The sequence below is a fragment of the Nicotiana attenuata genome, chromosome 5 (assembly GCF_001879085.1).
Source record: "Nicotiana attenuata strain UT chromosome 5, NIATTr2, whole genome shotgun sequence".
NCBI lineage: Eukaryota > Viridiplantae > Streptophyta > Magnoliopsida > Solanales > Solanaceae > Nicotiana > Nicotiana attenuata.
In genome coordinates this window covers 9028291-9048225 of record NC_031993.1, presented here as the reverse complement: position 1 = coordinate 9048225, position 19935 = coordinate 9028291, and the positions used below count along the sequence as shown (strand labels likewise).

The 19935-nt window shown below is 35.8% G+C and overlaps 1 protein-coding gene across 1 annotated transcript; it reads right to left on the bottom strand.

Annotated features, from left to right (window-relative positions):
- Positions 9071-17344, bottom strand: LOC109225263 (poly(ADP-ribose) glycohydrolase 1-like). Its single transcript, XM_019389867.1, has 11 exons — positions 16953-17344; positions 16671-16859; positions 15816-15919; positions 14121-14325; positions 13935-14039; positions 13440-13558; positions 13105-13248; positions 10884-11028; positions 10514-10714; positions 10097-10159; positions 9071-9412 (listed from the first exon to the last, which is right to left on the bottom strand). Exons 1-11 carry the CDS (start codon positions 17199-17201, stop codon positions 9239-9241), a joined length of 1698 nt encoding a protein of 565 aa, XP_019245412.1. The 5' UTR covers positions 17202-17344; the 3' UTR covers positions 9071-9238.

Below are 19935 nucleotides of genomic sequence, written 5' to 3'. Positions count from 1 at the left end.
ATCATACTTTATCACTTGAGCCAATGCTCCCAAGAATTTTACAATTCATAATTTCCTTCTCATACTCTTTCATCACATAGGAATCATCAACTAAGCATGGAAAAGCACAACAAGATAAGAATAAACACAACATAAGGACTCACGGTCATGATAGACACCAGTGTATAGATACTCGTCACCATGCCTATACACCGTACTCGACAATTAGCAAGTAGCAAACAAGACTCAACTCCTATTCCCTCAAGCTAAGGTTAAATAAAACACTTACCTCAACTTCCACGGCCAAATCAATCCACAACCACCGCTTTCCCTCTCGAATTCGGCTCCAACTCAATCAAATCTATACAATAATGACTTCATAATATCAATATATGCTAAACAAATCAAACCCAATGTCTAATTATAGATTTTCAAGCTTTCTTTCCAAAAATCCCAAAATCGCCCCCGGTCCGCTTGGTCAAAACACAAGGTTCGGACCAAAATCAAATCTCCCATTCACCCACGAGCTCGAATATATATTTTGTTCTCAAATTCGACCCCAAAACGAGGTCTAAATCAAGAAAAAGTAAAAAGCCCTAACTCTACCCATTTCCCCCAATTTCTACCCTAAATTACATGTTTTAGGCTTAGGAATTCAACAAATATTGATGGAAAATGAAGAAAACGAGTTAAGATTTACTAACCCAAGAAGTTTTGGTGAAAGGGAGCTTCAATGGACGCCTTAAGACCTTGGAGAAGAAGGAGCTCGTGTGTTTTCATGAAATTCCCGTAACTACACTGTTCTGGAAATTAAAAATATAACTAGGCAAAATTGCCCTTCGCGTTCGCGGGAAGAGGGCCGCGTTCGCGAAGGGTAACTGGGCAGGTCAACGCGTTCGCGATTGGGAGGATGCGAACGCGAAGGAGAAAAACTGGGGGGGTCCAGGATTTGTTTTACGCGAAGCGTGAAGGCCCACGCGAACGCGATGAAGAAAGCTGCAAGGCTATGCGTTCGCGAACAGTTGAATGCGAACGCGAAGAGGAAAATATTGGGGTCCCAAATTTGGCTTACGCGAACGCGAGATGTTGTACGCGAACACGATGAAGGAAATTTTGATGCTTCGCGAACGCGGGAGAGAGAGTGCGATCGCGAAGAAGGAAATGACTGGGCACCTGTTGCAAACTTTTCTGCAACTTTTCTAAGTTCTAAAACCTCCCGTTACACCTCCGAAACACTCCCGAGCCCTCCGGGCTCCTAACCAAATATACACACAACCTCAAAAATATCCTACGGACTTATCCGTGTGATCATATCACCAAAATAACATCATATACATCGAATCAAGCCTCAAAACTCATGTTTTTCTTTGAAATTTTCATAAAGCATCAAATTTTCATTTTAAGTCCGAAACACGTCAAACGACGTCCAACTTCAACTAAATTTTACAGAAAGCGAAACCATATATAAGACTTGTACTGGGCATCGGAACCAAAATACGAGCCCGATACCACAGTCTTTTAATCAAATTTCATTTCCAATTTCCTTAATAATTTCAGAAAAACAATTTCGAAGAAAAATTCATTACTCGGGCTCTAGACCTCGGAATTGGACTCCGGGCATATGCCTGAGTCCCATATTTTTCTACGGACCCTCCAGGACCGTCAAATTATGAGTCCGGGTCCGTTTATCCAAAATGCTGACCGAAGTCAAATATATTCATATTAATATCAAAATTTAGCGTTTTTCACACATAATTCATATTTAAGCTTTCCGGCTACGCGCCCGGACTGCGCACGCAAATCGAGGCAACCTTAAATGAGGTTTTCGAGGCCTCGGAAGCACGGAATGAATAAGAAAAGAGGTGATGACCCTTTGGGTCGTCACATGTATTTATGGTGAATGTCTATATTTAGAGAGATTCTAGTGTTCATTGCTTGGTGGCTAAGTTACCCTTTCCCTATAAATAGAGGGTTCTATTCTATTGTAATTCATCTAATATCAATAAGAATTCTCTCTCTCTACTTTTCTCTGCAATACTCTTGTTCTTCATTTATTGTTTTATAACACGTTATCAGCACGAGACTCAACCCAATTGAGTAGAAGCTTTGGGATTGAGTATAATGATTGTCAATTGTTCCATGAACTTCCTTCATGATTAAATTCTGGATTTAAGGTATGTATTTTACCGTATTTTTCTCTTTTATTCTATAATTTGATTTTAAATACAAGGAAAGAAAATAAATTTTGATTATAACTCTTATGGAGTTAGCAAGAAATTATAACCACTCGAAGTGGTAAAATTTATATGTCTTGCCATGATCAAAGTCATGTATGATCGTGAGCACAAGAAGTGAAAACCCGTCCCATTAAATTTGCTTCATTCTCATTCCCTTAAGAGAATGTGATAGCAATATGTGATAAGTCTGAAAGAAGATAAAATTATTGCCGTAAAGGTATCAATGGATGTGGACGTGGCAATAGACGAAATTATAATCGTCATCATTGTGATAATGAGAATAATAAGGGTTCTCAAAATAATCCTTCACTCTGTGAAAGTAATATTTGTCATTGATTTGACATGAGATTTTGTAGAGCACATATAAATGATTATGGTCTATTCATGATATGAATGTGACAACATGTGATTTATGAATACATATTCATTTTTGGAAGAATATGAGCGTCCTAGTGGTATATACCACACTCACCTCTAGAAGGAGGTTTGAGACTATATAAGAAAATAATGTCATTACTATGGCATGAATGGTCATTGATCACGTACCTATTGCACGCCAAAATATTTTGGTAATGTGATTACTAAAGAATAACATAAATGCGAGAAACATACCTTGCATATAATTTTGACCATAACCATAATGGTATAACTATCTCTTTTAAAGAGATATTCACCATATGGATATTGATGAATATGTGGTAGTACCAAATTAATTGAGAGCTCTGGAAGAGCCAATTATTACTCTTTTGGAGGAACAAAATTGATTATCAATAAGGCATTGTGTTGCAGCAAGTCTCAAAGAAACTTAATTGAGTTTCTAAAGTATTCGCGAAAGCGGTTGGTCATACTGAGACTATAAATAAAGGAAAGATTTAATATCTTCTATTACTACAACTTGTAGTGGGGTAATATGTATGTGAAAAATTATCCGCTTTATTCTCCAGTTTGTACTACACAAATAAAAGAATACCACAATAAAGTGGATGTTTATAGATATAAAAACCCATATCATAATAGACTTGGAGTTTATTGATAATTGCACACGTCATGGTGTAAACCTAAAGCTTATCAATATTGATAATTTATGCAGATGGCATAATTGGTTTAGCCATGTCAATTTAAGTATGATGTGCAAAAATAAAAGAGAGTTCATATGGGTAAATATTAAAGAACTAGAAAGTTCTTTACGAATTCTCTTACGTTGCTTATTCTCATTAATCAATAGACCAACTAAAATTGGAATTAAATCCATGAATGCTGGAAATATCAAAGGTGAATACGGGCCCATTCACCTGCCATGTATCCCACATAAGATGCATCTATGAGATGGTTACATGTGCGATTATTATTAACCCGCAACATGGTGTTTGCGAGGTAACTTGCTCAATAATTTGATTTAGAGCATAATTTTTATATTTTTTATTCAAGATAGTTCATCTTGACAAGTTGGTTTACATCACAGTTGGTTTAGCAAGATGATTTATTGAGTGCATCTACTTTATAGCTAAACAATTGCTTATGAGAACAAAGTTATCTATATCAGTTTGATATACGTTATATACCAAAGTATATTATTTTCTCCCCTTACAAGTGGTTCAGGGTCAGGAACCAAATAATTTCATCTTATTATTATTCATGTGCGGGGTATATTTTGATTAACACCATAACGCACAAAGATGGGTTCTCAAGGTTGAGGAAACAAGTTAGTTTTTCTAACATGACGGGGAGACAAGATACAACAGTTGAGAAAAAGTTACATGGAATGAATTATCATTTATACATCTAGATCCTCGAATAAATTAATATGAACTTGAAGTTCATAAAAGGATAATTCATTTGCAATATACTGCAAAGCATGCCAGACACATTTGCTGGCCCAAAGAAAGTAACTATATTCTCATTGCAAATGCTCTTATATTAAGTCCTAGAAGGACAAAGTCTATGGTAAGCTTAAAGCGTATAGACAAATCGGTTTCAAATAAACTTCTTGATAAAGAAGATGAGCAAATGATCTAAATGATCACAACAAAGGAGGCAAGTGATCTAGAAGATCACATGACATAACACTTCATAAAATCTCTGGAGAGATTTGGGTACCTGAAAATATAAATAAAGAGATCTCTATGTTATATCTTTATTAAAAATGTTGAAACCGATATAAAATATTCGTCGACGACATCTATGATACCGCTAAATATATATATGAGGATCTTAAGTCTAGAGAAACAATTTCAAATAGAATTGGTTTCGTATGAAAGACATGTAGTTTTGAACATGTAGTTCAAACACTTGAAAGTATAAAGTCAATGGTATGTGTAATCAGTTTTCGATATCTTATTTGTCTAGCATGACATGAAAACTTGATATGCATCTAAAGTCTATTATATGGCTTAATTCACTTAACAATCCCTGAAGGATTTAAATTGCTTAAAGCATATAGAATTCATAGTCATGAGTACTACATCCTCAGTGCAATTTGTGCACAAATGTATCTTGCTATAACTATATGCATGATAATATGATAGCAAGAGTTTTCACCTCTATGTGAAGATATTGAACTGACGATTCCAACAAGATCATATGAAGACAATTCATCTCTATCTAGAATGATAATTTCAAGGTGCAATATATTCATTCAAGTTAATATGCCTGATTTGTTCATCAAATCTCTACCAAAGATCTTTTGAAGATGGTGCACAAGACTGGAATGCAAATGCTTAAGAATGTGAATTGATGCTCTCATCACGGGGAGTTAATACGCGTTGTACTCTTTTTCCCTTACAAGGTTTTGTCCCACTGGGTTTTCCTTGCAAGGTTTTTAACGAGGCAACCAAAAGGCGTATTGTTAGATATGTGTACCATTTTTCCTTTACTAGAACTTTTTTTCATTGGGTTTTATTTTAGTTAAGGTTTTAACGAGGTACATTATCTGTTGAATAGACATTCAAGGGGGAGTGTTATAAATAGAATTGTATTTATGGTGAATGTCTATATTTAGAGAGATTCTAGTATTCATTGCTTGGTGGCTAAGTCATCCTCTCCCTATAAATAGAGGGTTCTATTCTATTGTAATTCATCCAATATCAATAAAAATTCTCTCTCTTTACTTTTCTCTGCAATACTCTTGTTCTTCATTTATTGTTTTATAACAAAATCAGAAAATTATATGATTGAGAAAGCTATATGATTGAGCTGCTACAATCTTCTGAAGGAAAGAGATGTAATAATATTTAACAAATGAATAGATGAAATCTTTAAAGGAAGAAAGAAAACGTTTCGGACGAAGATACACTAAGGTTACAAAAGGAAGGTTTGTTAAAGATTTTACTATTTTATGAAAAGAAAAATTCACCGTTGAATAGTTACATCAGTTCTGCAAAAAATGTATGTGTTGATCAGTAAACAAATTATCGATAATATAAGGTGTTCAGTAGGTCAGATCTCTGATTTAGATATCTATATGAAAAACGTTGACAAGTTTAATTTAGGGTGTTGTCTATATATTGTAAATCTTTAATTTATAAGTCCCTTTTATAATTTGACATTTAGACTCAACTTAAAGCGTCGAAGTTCAAAATCAACAAGGGTTAAATTAACACGCAAGTGGTCCTCTTTCATACTCTTTCGAGAATTCATGAGTGTTTACCTCGAAAAATGTGAGTAACAATTAAAGATAATTTTTGGTTTTAAAGATATGTGATATATTCTAATACTAGTTATTATACCAGTAATATTAAGCTTAAGTAAGAAGAAATGATGAATCAAATCAGCTTTGTTGGAGCAATAGGGGCCTCGAGGTCAGCTAAGAACAATAAAATAAAGACAATAAAGCTGAAGAACAATTGTTGAGCACGTTAAACAAGGAAAGCAGAATAGAATGTTCTATTGCAGTGAATAATGTGAGATGATGCTTACAAAATGATTGGGGTCCCCTTTATATAGGAGGAGAAAACCCCAACATAGTACATTCCTAATTGTGGTATAAAATTCTATTGGTACAGGTGTATAACAACCTAGTACGGACCTGTACCATTTCGTACAAATCTTATCCTTTAATTTATGCCCTGGTCCACGTGTCCTTGAGAAATTCCCGCTCTTTCTTGATTGACTTCGAGATTGTGCTGCCGCCGATGTAGGTCGTGCCAGGCCTTCGATCAGCTTCCTCGAGGTATATGTCCTTCAGCCGGGTCCGTCCTCCATTTCGGGTCGCCCGGACTCGAACTCATAGCTCAATCTAAGACTTCGAAATTGGGCTCCTTGATTTTGACCATTACAATGAGATTGCTGCCCTAAGTAGTACTAAAGTAGAAACAAGTAGGAATTTGAAAAGAAAACGGGGACAATTGTGAAATTTTTTACTTCAGTAGAAGTTAAGAGTCAAACTCATTCTCAATATGAGTTTATTAGAACTAGTGTCTCGGCCCGTGCGATACACGTATATTTTGAGTTATATAGTACCCAATTTTGTAAAATATATATAGCGATATTATTAAACTATAGCTTTGAGTAAATAATTATACATGATAATAAAGTACAAGTTTCATTGAATAATTAATTTGGATCGTCATATAGTGACTTTTGTTGAGGACAAAATGGTTGGATACCGTCTCTCTCTCTCTCTCTATATATATATATATATATATATATATATATATATATATATATATATATATATATATATATATATATATAAATTTTTTAACCACCATCGAGCTATAATCTACGGCCAGGCCCCTATTGGGCAGTATTACAGTATTTTTACTACCATCGAGCTATAATCAGTGAGCAGTCCCCTATTGGGTAACCTTTGATCAGATGATAAGTTATATATCGAGTCTAATGTGGCCGAGCGCCTATGAGCGAGCCTAGAATTGACGAGATACCGAGCCTAGTATGGCCGAGTGCCTATGAGCAAGCCTACTATGGTAGAGCAGTTATACGTATCGAGCCTTATAGGGCCAAACAACTATTTTACTTACTATATTGAGAGAGTTGAGTCAGTATCAGCAGATAAGCATACCTTCAGTTCATCTTTGACTCCCAGTTACTTTCAGTTATTATATTATCACTTTAGTCTAAGCTTTCAGTTATTCTATTGCCTTACATACTCGGTACATTATTTCGTACTAACGTACCTTCTGCTTGGGATGCTGCACTTCATGCCTGCATGTCATAATAGAAAGCTGGATACACCTTCCCAGTAGATAGAACCAAACATTAGCTTGGTTGGTAAGCTCCACTTCCCTGGAGTTACCGGGTCTAGACCTTGGAGTCTATTTTATATATACAGGTTTGATGGGCAAGTCGAGGCCCTGTCCTGACCATGATACAGTTCATTTATCTCTAGAGGCTTGTAGACGAGTCCTGTATATTTTGTATAACAGTATTGTGGCCTTGTCAACCTGTGTACATGTTCAGTTATGTATTGCTGGTTGTAGACGTCAATGGCGGCCTCGTCGGCCTGCACAGTTATGTATATGAGTTTTGGGTATGTTTACCCCTCAGATGAGAGAAACGTTATTTTTAGATGATTCAGAATATGGCCCCGTCGGCTTTGATTGGTATTGTCAGCTCGCAGGTAGGCCTTATCGGCCTAAGTTGAGGGTTACTCCTCCAGAGTTTATAACTACAGAATGGTACGCTCAGGCCAAATATGGCACCGGATAACGGCCACGCCTCCCCAGTTTTCCTATCTTTCTTTCAAAGATCTCCAAAGTCAACAACTCTTTCTCATGCATGAAGTTATCCAAGGCTTGGCACCATCAAACCAAAAGAAATACGATTATCATGCTAAACCAAATACTAAAGTTTTAGCCTTAACACTAGTTTATGTTCAATTACACAGCCAAACTTGAAGTCGACCGTTTGAACAATTTCAGTCATCCATGACTATCTCCATAAGATAACCAATTCATTATTCATCCAAAACCGAATTCAACATATCTATACATTCGTTTATGTTTTAAGTGCAGATCAGACTAATTTGAAATAGAGCACTACTGGCTAACATAATAGCCATGAAAATATATAACTGCATTTCGTGGTCCCTCTGCTCGAAATATTTGTCTTAGTTTTCTTTTCGACTTCTCCAAAAGTTCATTACTTCATTACATAAGAAAATTATATTGGTACTCCAATAAGTAGCACACACGTTTTAGAAAACCAACTTACAGTCACTTAGTTTATACTACTATTCCTATATATTTAACATTTTTAAAAGTTAAAAATTATGACATTTACAACAGAAATTAACCAACTCATATTTTCTATTCTTCTTTCATCTTTCAAGAATCAAACAAAAGTCCCCAAGGTCAATTCCATTTATGGTCAAACTAGAAAGAGGTCAAGAACGAAGGTGCTAAATATACTGACGAGAAGACACGCTTAGATTACCACCCAACTCATTTAGCTTATACATGATGAATTTACTCTTATTGAACCCACAATTACCTCTTTTCTTTTTGTCGTGTTTTCGTCTTCTTGAGCCAAGGGTCTATCAAAAATATTTTCTCTACCTCCTCGGGATAGGGATAAAATCTGCATACACACTACCCTCCCTGGACCCTACTAGTAGGATTTCATTGGGTCGTCGTCGTCGTTTATAAGAAATGAGACTTGAAGACTAATTGTAAATTTCTTGATACATCCTCAAAACTCGACAACGAATTTAAGCCTACACAAAGAAGAGATTTGGTGGTCCTTTAGCTTTATTACTGTTGAGTGCTGACATCTACTTCGTTTGAGGAGTTTTTTAAAAAAATCTTTTGCTAGACCTTGCAGGTTTGCGAGCTATTATACCAACTCTTAAGATTTCCTGTTCCAGACAAATAAACACATCCACAAGTCGAAAAGTGTAAGATCAGCAATTATTCCTAAATTTTAATTAGAAAGTGTAATTTTGATAATTTATAGGATTCAGGAGTCTTTGTTATATTCATGAAAAATGACACAATAACTAGAAATAGCGTGTGAAAATGATATACTCCCATGCCGCAGCAGTATAATAAAATGACCAGAAAAATTTAAGCATTATGAGAATTGTCGAGCAAAATAGTATCATGGGATTTCAACGATGGAAGGAGCCAACTGAAGAAGCCAGCTCCACTTTCTCCCCTCAGTCTCTGGACTGAGTATTCCACCAACATATTCCAAAGCTCCCCAACAGTCCACCCCTGTGAAGAAATCCATTGAGCCACCTATTCCAGGTTATCAACAAAGAAATGTCAACAATGAAATATATATATACATATATATGTGCTACCAAGTCCTGAAGATGCTTCTGGTGTATGATCACATCTATATTATATTAAAACCTAGTACATCCATTGGTGCTACAGCTACAGCAAACAAAAAAGTCAAGATTTCCTAGTGAGCAAATTTATGCATCTATTATTTGACCAACATAAGGATCACAATTGGCAGGACCAACATAAGGACAAACCTCATTTACCATTTCTAGCATCAACAACCATCCATTAGGAAAGGTGAATCTAGCATTCAGTAGTATCAGTGATGTCAATCTTTTTTCCCCAACAATTAACAAAAGATAAAAACATGAAGGCAGAAGGTTGAAACCATAAAAATGATCAGGAAACAAATAAAAAGAATATATTGAAAAACATAGCGAGTACTAAAAATTACACATTTTCTAGAGCAGAGGAGCCTTTTTGTCACGTATTGTCAAAGAAAGCAGTCAGATACAACAGTTCTTTAAAATCTAAAGAGCAAGCAGCCTCTAATAACTTTCAGACACTAAACCAAAGAGATTCACAAATAACAAATGGCAAACATACCATGGAATGGAAGTTCAAAATTAAAAGGTATTCCCTTTCAAGCAGAAACCTTCTCAAAGAACATCTCATAGTTTAGAAGACTAGTACCTGTCCCAACATCTGCAGTGCTTCCAAGTCAAATGTATAATACAAGATGAAAGGTCTGAAAGCCTGTCAAAGAAGAAAGGAGAGAAAAATTGGAAAAAAGAAAAAGAAAAATCATAAGTAAAAAAGAATTAGGAAAAGTAGTTTAAGGAAAAAAAGAATGGGTGCTCACGCGTTCACATGAATATACAGGGACATAAAGTGTTTATATATCGCCATTAACCATTTTATGTGACATGATGCGTTGGAAAGTGAAAGGGAAAAGTTGTAGAAATATAAAACAGTCAGATATCTGATGAAATCTTGAACATAAAGCATGAGAATTATATAAAGGGTGAAAGCAAAAGACTACTCTTTGCCTTGCATGAGAGAAACATTCCATTAACAAAATGCTGGAAAAATGTCCAAGGAGAGAATAACCTGAGATGCAGCAAGCCATTGAAGCATAGCTTTAACTTGAGAATCCCCACCGAAAGCACCACAACCCCAATTTCCTGTCACAACCCCAATTTCTTGCTGGTAGTCTGAAGGCTGACAATAGTGTGCCTCGTGATTTTTAAGCAACTGGCTAGCCAAAGTTTCCTCAATTGTTTGAGATGATGTTGAAGGATTTCCAAGAGACTATTGGTGACAGGATAATAAATAGCCAAAAAGCAAGTCAAATAATTTTTTTTAAAAACACAGATAGCATAACTGGAGAGATTCTGAAAAAGAGGGGGAGAAGGGGGTGAAGCAGTGAAGAAAATGAGAAAGTAGGAGGATCTGAGAATAGTAAGAAGGGAGATACTACCAAATGATAAACTTCAGAATGTCCACCAGATTCTTCATCATTCAGATCATGCTGACGTCCCAGGAAGCCAGCATCTTGAAAAAACTTTTGATACTGATGACACTTAAAATGATCCAGAAAACCACAAAGAGCCTTGTTAATTTCCCTACAACAAGTTGAAGGACTCGGTGTTGTCAAAGCGGGAAAGGGGCCGAAAGCACCAAGTCTTTTACTTTAAGTGCAAAGCAATTGAAGTGTGGGCTTTAGTGAAGAAAGGCGCAGATGAAAAAAGTGCACATACATACATAATGTAAGAAAACAAATTGCAAATCAGCTAAAACATGTGCATGGAAAAAATAAATTGAGAAGTACAACTATGAACATACCCATATGAAACCATAAACTCAGCCACGTTATTCCCCAGTGAATTTGCAAAACGAATTTCACCTAGCTTAATCTAATTTCTGGAAGTGAAAAATATCTATAAGCTTTTATCAAAATGATAATTGTGTCTATTGCCCTCATTCCTCAACCCTGTTCAGTATAAATGGCAACAATTCCATGGCTTAAAACCAATGATTAGTTAATCTAAGCAAGCATGTTTTTACCTAAATTTAAATATTCTACACCTATCAAATTAACAAAGAGCCAATATGAGCAAAACAATGTAATTCTATTGAACAATTACTCTTTAAGCATGTAGATTTGATTCAAAGACAGTAAAAAGTAGCAGAGAAAAAAGAAGCCTGAGAATTCTCACTTCAAGAAAAACCTCAGAAGTTGGAGAATAAAAATTATCATATTCAATTGCAGTACAGAGTGACCTGTAGCACAGGTCTCAGACTACTAACTGCAAAGGAAAAGTACATTCCTGTTGGATATGTTATCCATTTCACCTATAACACACCAGCTTTGATGCTAATTCATTTGGGACATCTCAGCATAACCATAATAACTATTTGTCCAACTTTACTTGAGGCTTGGATTATTGAAGAACTCAAACATTCAACAAATAGAGAAAAAATCTGGAGATGAACATACCAAAACTCTCAATATTGATACAATAATCAGGAGAACAATGAAAGGAACAAGTAGAGACTCCAATTAATTCACACAACATATAAATACAAGCATCATTAACCAAAGACAAAACGGATATGTTCTTTATTTGTTCTTATGTTTCTTTGTAGGATATGTAAGACAAACTAGAAAGCTTTTGAAGCTAATCACCAGGATTAACTATACGCCCAAATGTCAATCAAACTGAACATGCAAGTTTGCAGGTTTAAACACAGCTAAGGGACAGAAAAATATACCTAATACAGCAATTTTTATCACTGAAATAAATTACTCCCTCCGTTTCAATTTATGTGAACCTGTTTGACTGGGCACGGAGTTTAAGAAAAAGGGAAGACTTTTGAAATTTGTGGTCCTAAACAAGTTAAATTGGGGCCCTGAGTATTTGTGTGGTTATAAAAGCTTCTCATTAAGGGTAGAATTGTAAGTTTAAGCTAAATCGTTTCCAAATTTAGAAAGGGTTCATTCTTTTTGGAACGGACAAAAAAAGAAATAGGTTCACATAAACTGGAACAGAGAGAGTAACATCCATAGATACTGGCATGAATCTCTGGTTTTTTCATGCTCGTATTTACCCGAATACCTTAAATCCAAATGGCTTATGAAAGTAAAAATCTTCCCACTTAAGAAATGTTGTTAGATCCTGAAATACTTATACCCAGGCCATCCACTGCTGGTCTTGTTCATGATATTTCATTCAAATGATCCCAAAAGTAAACCATCTCTTCTCTCAGGAACTTATGGATTTAGCTCTATTTCAACCAATTCTGGTGAATTTCATGGCATAGGCAGGCCTGACAGGCAAGGATCTATTCACAAGATAGTTTTGTAAATTATGTGGGTATGTACTAATCCATTCATTTCTTTAACATAAACATAGGTGGAATAGAACAGAAACCACCTGACTGACAGCATCTAACTGTCAGCCACTTTTATCTAACATCAACTCCAGTAACATCAGCTCATAAATTTTTACTTCCTTCTCAGCTTTGGGTATGCTAAACTTCACTAATACTTCCTTTCTAAGAAAAAACAGAACAAAATTGGAGCTCAAAAATAATCAAAGTGCTGACAGATTCACAGTAATCTCTTTTATGACCCATTGACCTTAAGAGAGAATCTTACTCCAAATAAGATTTCCAAAGTGTAATAAACACTCGCATACCTTAGGAGACATTCAATCCTGTACTGATTTTTTCCTGGCCTGCTTAGTGCATCTATTGCAATTATTCTCCTCTTACGCCTTCCAAGAACATCAATTTCTTTTCTGTCCACGTGGTCACCACCAAAACGGAATGAAGAAGCATATCTACACCAATCAAAGACATTTAACATTAGATTATACATATTAAAAATTATGGAATTGCAGTTAAAGGTAAAAACTGCCAATAAAAATTCATTGTGAAATAGGAAATTTCAGCCAAAACAAATTAGCGAGAAAATTTTATTATAAGTTAACTTGCTTATGTAAAACGAAATTAATTCTCAAACTAAGCTCACCCCGCATAATTTGAGAACCTCTCTGTACCAACAATTTCAATTGCTTCATTGTCTGCCATGCAAGGCAAGAAAAGCATGCCAGCAATTAACTCTGGATTGATCATAAAGCGAATCTCTTCCTAACCAAGGAAATATCAATATAACATTTCAGATATGTCCAGTTATATATGTCCCAAAGAGACAGAGATTGCATCAATTAGAATTTAAAGAACGAGAGAAAGAGATATTAAATCACCAAATTAGATATCGTCTAATTAAAGCAAATTAGGAGCAAGAAAACCCAGAAAATATTATCATTCTTAGTTTTTTTTCTTTTTCAAAAGTTCTACTCTCATATATATATATATATATGTATATATATATATATATATATATATATATATATATATATATATATATATATATATATATATATATATATACATATATATAGAGGGAGTAATAGCTAACAAATATATCAAAAGATAAACTGAAACTATGTTGAGAAATAAAAACCTGTACACAGCCCCTACTGAGAGCACCACCTCCAAGATGCTTGTTCGCAAAATCCACTTCTATAGCTTCATTTGGTTGATCTTCAATGAAGCCTGAATTAGAAATCTAAAAAGAAACAGAAAGATGTCATCCTTTCGAAAGTAAGATCTTCTATCACCAAATAGAAAATATAGTTTCATCTCTTACCTTAAAAGGGCAAAGGGAAATATTGGATTGGCTCCAGAAATTTTCCTTTGGATAAGGAAAACAAAATGTACCATGTTCCAGAGCAAGAACTTTCCGCTCAAATGACACGTAGCCCCCGGGCATTGATGAGGCAATCCTCTCAAAGTAGTGAACAATACACTTTAATTTATTTTCAAGTTTCTCGTCATAATGATCATATAAATACCTGAAAAACATGTTTGTCACCAGGTGAACTAACTTTCTGCATTCAGAGAATCGGACTCATAAAATGGTATGTTGGAACCAACCATAAAAGAGCATAAGACAATAGCTTCAGACTTCAGTAGATCATTTCCATAAATAGTCTCACAACTGGAAAAACTATACACTGCTTTTTACAGCCTTGGATTACTCCTGATAAACCATAGTTAGGATCCTATCCTAGAGCCTTTTTTCTTGTGAAACAGCTCGACTGCCATTCCCTATCTCAGAACGCTATATCAAACTCCTTACTAAGTGATAGCTATGGGTACAAAGTGTCAGTATTCTGTAAAGGTCTCAACTTCAACATGCTTAATTCACTTACAACAATTTTGTTCTCTCAAACACCTAACAAAAACTTCTCAAAACGACTAACAAGGATTGGATTCATCATTCTTCATAACACGTTCTGCTTAAGAGTTCATAAGCTTTACTTCCAATTCAAATGCCAACCAATGCCACTAATACATATAAAATGTATCCTCCATTTTAACAAGATGGTTTACCACATCAACCTCTTTCAGAGTTCAGAACAGAGTGTTTCTTTTAGTGCTCTCCTAACTTCTAGCTTTGCATCCCTAATCCATTTGCGTGAGCTGTTAGTACATACTGAGGCATATGCTTTAACATAGCAATGCTACATTTTTCTCTGGTGTTAGATGGGGCTTCTGGAAAGTGGAACCCCTATGACAAGTTTTTCTTTCTTTCATTGAAGAGTCACATATACTCTTGCTAATCAGTAAATCTAGAGTCTAGACATATTAAGTAGTGCATTGTTGGTTCTTGAACTCCATAGTTTAGAAGTAACCAACAAAAAGAAATAAATTTGTGCTTCCATCTCGGAGTTACATAATGTTGTGCAACTTTAGGCATACAAAAGAAGAGAAAGGGGATGTGTGAAATATGCTTGATGGAATGCGAAAGCCATGAAAAACAACAATGATGGCATTGTGAAAGGCCAAAGTAGCCATTTAGGCAGAGAAGACTACATCAGAAAATATGACATTCAACTCTTCCATATTAATTCCAATACTGTCACAACGAACACAAAAGATTATGAACAAGCTCTTTTCAAGTTAAAGTTGTTGAAGTGGAGAAGTCCTTTTATTTTTTTTCAAAGTAGAAACGAGTTTCACAATGATAACTATATCAGAATCAAGTGAAGTAGGACAAAATAAGGGGATGGTAGCCTGCAAGTAGGCTCAAGTGCTACATATAAGCATGGCTTCTTTTGTAGCTGATTTAGTGAAAAATTGTTGGAACTCAACGGTTCGAATGTAGCAAAATATGTCACTGTTTGTGGATGCAGCTTTTTACAGCTGAAAAGAAATAAGATTGTTTTCACATACCTTAAAACAGAACTTAGAACACAACTGACATGAAAGATGTATGAAAGAACCAATGTTTGAGATACACACAACAACTATAAGAAAATAGACAGCCGATAAAACATACGCAAACAAATGATCAAAGTTGATCGTCGGGAGATGTTTGGCACCTCTTTCACTGGTCGGGAATAGAAAAAAGAAGGAACATGCAAGAAGAGCACCGACTAATTCCTGCAAGAAAATGATTTACAATCATGCTCAGTGATACGCTATATATACTTGCTGAAAAGTTAAGAATCAGATTCTGATTCATACATTAGTGCATAAAAGTATACTACTTCATCGAAATAATTATACTTTTAACAAATTTCAAAGAAAGCCTTACTATTCGTTCAAATGTATGCCACCATAATCTGCAAGTGGACCTCTGAAATTGGTTAGTAGAAGCTTAGTATTGTGTTCTTTTACAGTTTAGCGTTTGCCAGGAGTACTTTTGGGTCACTTTATTCTGGTTAGAAACTTGCATGTTGGCTTACGGTTTATTGTGAAGTTTAGAAAATTCTAGTTTTTAGAGGCCCTAATTTGCTTTTAAAGATAACTTATTATTATTTTAAACGTTCAACCATTTGGTATCCAAAATTCAATTATCAGACTAATCCAGATCCGCACCGCGTAGGGGGCCATTAAGGGAAAGCCCTCCTGGGCCGAACTTGGGACCTCTGGTTAAGGGTCCTTGAAAGTAAAGGCAAATTATTTGACATTGGAACGACATGGGCCATAATAGAATGGAGTGGTTGCAGATGACTCAAGTATCCTACCCCAACTAGCCTGAAATTTAGGTATGGTTACAATGAGGATTTGAGTTCTTTTAGTGCTCAATAACAATAACCACTACGCCTCAGTCTCAAGCAAGCTGGGTTGGCAATAGTGCAACATACTCCTAAATAAATACTAAATAATCAAAGTATAACCATCATAAAACCTGAGTGAGGAAAACAATTCCAGACTGCTGTGATTCCAACAAGCGAAGACCAGTATTGACTCCTTTAACAATTCCACCATCCGCCTTCTCATAGTGAGACTCTAATAAGGAAGGCAACCGCAAAAGCAAATCGGCTAATTTGGGCACCACTTCTTCGAACCATTTAGCAGCTTCTGCCCTAGGAATTAACTGCACCAAAACATTTTCACCATTCATTCAATAAAAAACACCATACAATAATAAAATAAACAGAGAATCGAAGGTGAAAAGTAAAAGGTTTACGTCGTCGAAGAAGAGAGCAAAACCGTCAGAAGCGGAGGAGGAAATTGAAAATTCAGGGAGGGAGAGGGAGTTTCGGATGTCGGAGATGGCGAGGGAGAGGACTTGGCCGGAGTTAACGTTGCTGTAGTGAGGGCCTTGAGAGAGGGCTTTAAGTGCTTCAACAACAGGCGGTGGCCAAAAGAGGGAAGATGATCGGAGACACAGTGGTAAGAACGGAAGGATTGACGTCAGGTCTTCTCTATTCTCCATCGCTGGACATTACCTACCTTTGTCTCTCTCTACTCTTCACCTACATTTTCCGCTGGTTGAATTCAAACTTCAAAGACTGGCACTGTTCCGCTCATTCTTTTTGCCCTTTTCAACAGACGTGAAATTTGGTTTACATTTTTCTCTCTCTTTCTTTGTCATTATAATTATAATAGATAATAGATTATAGGGAAAAGGTTCAAATATAACCCTCTATTTTGTTATATTATTTATATGTACCCTCCATCATATTATTAGACCATATCCGCCCTTACCGTTACCCAACTTTATAATAATATCCCTAATTAAACGGAAAGCCATCACCTATTAGGGATTACCCATTTTTAAAATAAAAATATTTCAACCCATCGACCCATAATCCATTTAATCAAATAAACCCATGGGATCCCTTGCATTTCCTGCAATTCTTAGATCTGCTCCGTGTGTGCTCTACCAGAGAAGGAAAAATCCATCGCTCATCAAGTAGGTTCCTCAAAATCAATTGATAGCTCCATAAATTTTCTTTCCCTCTCATCTTCTCTCTGATTTGCTTTCTAAGTTGAGTGTGATTAGCACATACCCGAAACAAAAAAAACGAAAATATAACTCAAAAAAAACTCTAAACCAGTTAATTCAAATAGAATGCAATCTTACAAGAAACCAAACTAATTAAGCACAATCAGCGAAATTAGGAAAGAAAAATTGCATCTTTGCAGCGTTCACAGAGAAATTTTGATAGCAAAACCATAAGACATGGCACTTCTCGATTTTTCTCTGATGAAAGGGTGTGTTTTGAGTGTTTCCCGTATAAAATTATGGGTTCTTTTATTTATATGATGGGTTTATTTGGTTAAACGGGTTATGGGTCTATGGTTCGAAACTTTTTTATTTTAAAAATAGGTCATCCATAATATCTGATGGCTTTTTTATAATAAGGGGTATTTTTATAAAGTTGGGTAACGGTGAGGGTGGATGTGGCCCTATAGTATAACAAATGGTACATGTGAACAATATACCAAAGCAAATGGGTATTGTAGACATCGAAATTTTAATGGATCAAGCTAAATCCTAAATTCAAGATACTACAAGACCTCTTGAAACTCTAGGAGTCTGTCAGTGTTGCTTGGAGGCTACTCTACCAAAACCCTAGGTCATTCCTATAAAAGGGGTTTCATAATCCTTTAAAAAACATCTCAAAAATGGAGATCATCTCGAAAATCCCATAAACTCATGGGATATTCACAAAGAGATCAAGAAGTGGCCGGATAATTCTTGATAATCAAATTCTTCAAGAAGATCCACAACATACTTCATGGATATCAAATAAATCCATGAAAGCCCGCACCATCCTACGTTCGAGAAACACGCTGTTCTAGCCCTCGAATCACGGAGATAATCAGGAGAGAAGAATCAAGGGGATAAACAGAATTGTACCCGCATCATTTTATCAATAAAATTACGTTTCTTCATATTTATATTGTGGTTGCAATTTATTTATATGTAGGCATATAAATTTTATAGGAATTAAATCCATAAAATAGTTGGGACTATATTTTAAATTCAAGATATATTAGTTCAAATAAATTTATTGGGCTAATATAATTGGATTAATTATATATGTCCAACATATATGGATTAAATAAATAAGTCTTAGTCCATTGGGCTAGCCCATTTAATTGGGCTAAAGTGATGAGCCCACTTCATTAAGCCCAAGATGTCATCTTCCTAGAGGCCCAGTTTAGTGCCACGTGTCAAATGACGTGGCATGCCAAGTCAAACGGAAGAGCCAATATGACCATGCCACGTGTCAAAATGACAAGGCATGCCCAGTCACACTGAAAGGCCAATGAAATCGTGCCACGTGTGCAAGTGACATGTTCTGGCCAATCAAATGCGGTCATGTCACACTTCAATTTGATTGGTCGGAAAGAGTTTGTTCTTATCATGACTCCTCCCTTCCACAACTATAAATAGGGTCTTCATAACTCAGAAAAGGGACCAGAAGTTATAACAAGAAGCAAGAGAGAGCTCGTGGATCAAACACCGCAAATCCCTCCACAAGTTTCAAGCTTCAAACAATCAAGTTCAAGCTCAAGAACGAAGAACAAATCAAGTTCAAGCTCAAGAACGAAGAACAAATCAAGTTCAAGCTCAAGAACGAAGAACAAATCAAGTTCAAGCTCAAGAACGAAGAACAAATCAAGGTTCAAGGAGTGCGAGTTCAAATCAAAGTTTGTGCCAGTTGAATTCAAGATCATCATTCGAGGCAACAAATACATATTCAAGATCAAGCTCAAAGGCCCTTGAATTTATTTACTATTGAAAAGAAGAATTAGAGGATTCATAGAGATTGTAACACTCAAATATTCGAAATCAAATACTACGATTGTTGCAATATTTTTCGGTCTTGATTTTATTTTCTCGACACAATTTATTGTCTACAAACTCTGGCATGCCCGGTGGGACAATCTCTACCTCTCATCTCAACTTTTCAATCACCAAAGTTCAAGAACATCGAAATGGCTTCAAAGAAAATCAACTCCAGATCAACTTCCACTAAGTCTGTTTACTCCAGGTTCTATGCTGATGTGGAAAGCATCCTCGATGTTACCTTTGGAAGCTTCGGACAGGTTACGAGGAGCAATGCAAGCTCTCTAGGTCAACAAGCATCCCAAGTGCCGTCCGCATCAACCCCTGTTTTCAGATCTTCATCCTCAAAAGGAGCAAGATCTTCCAT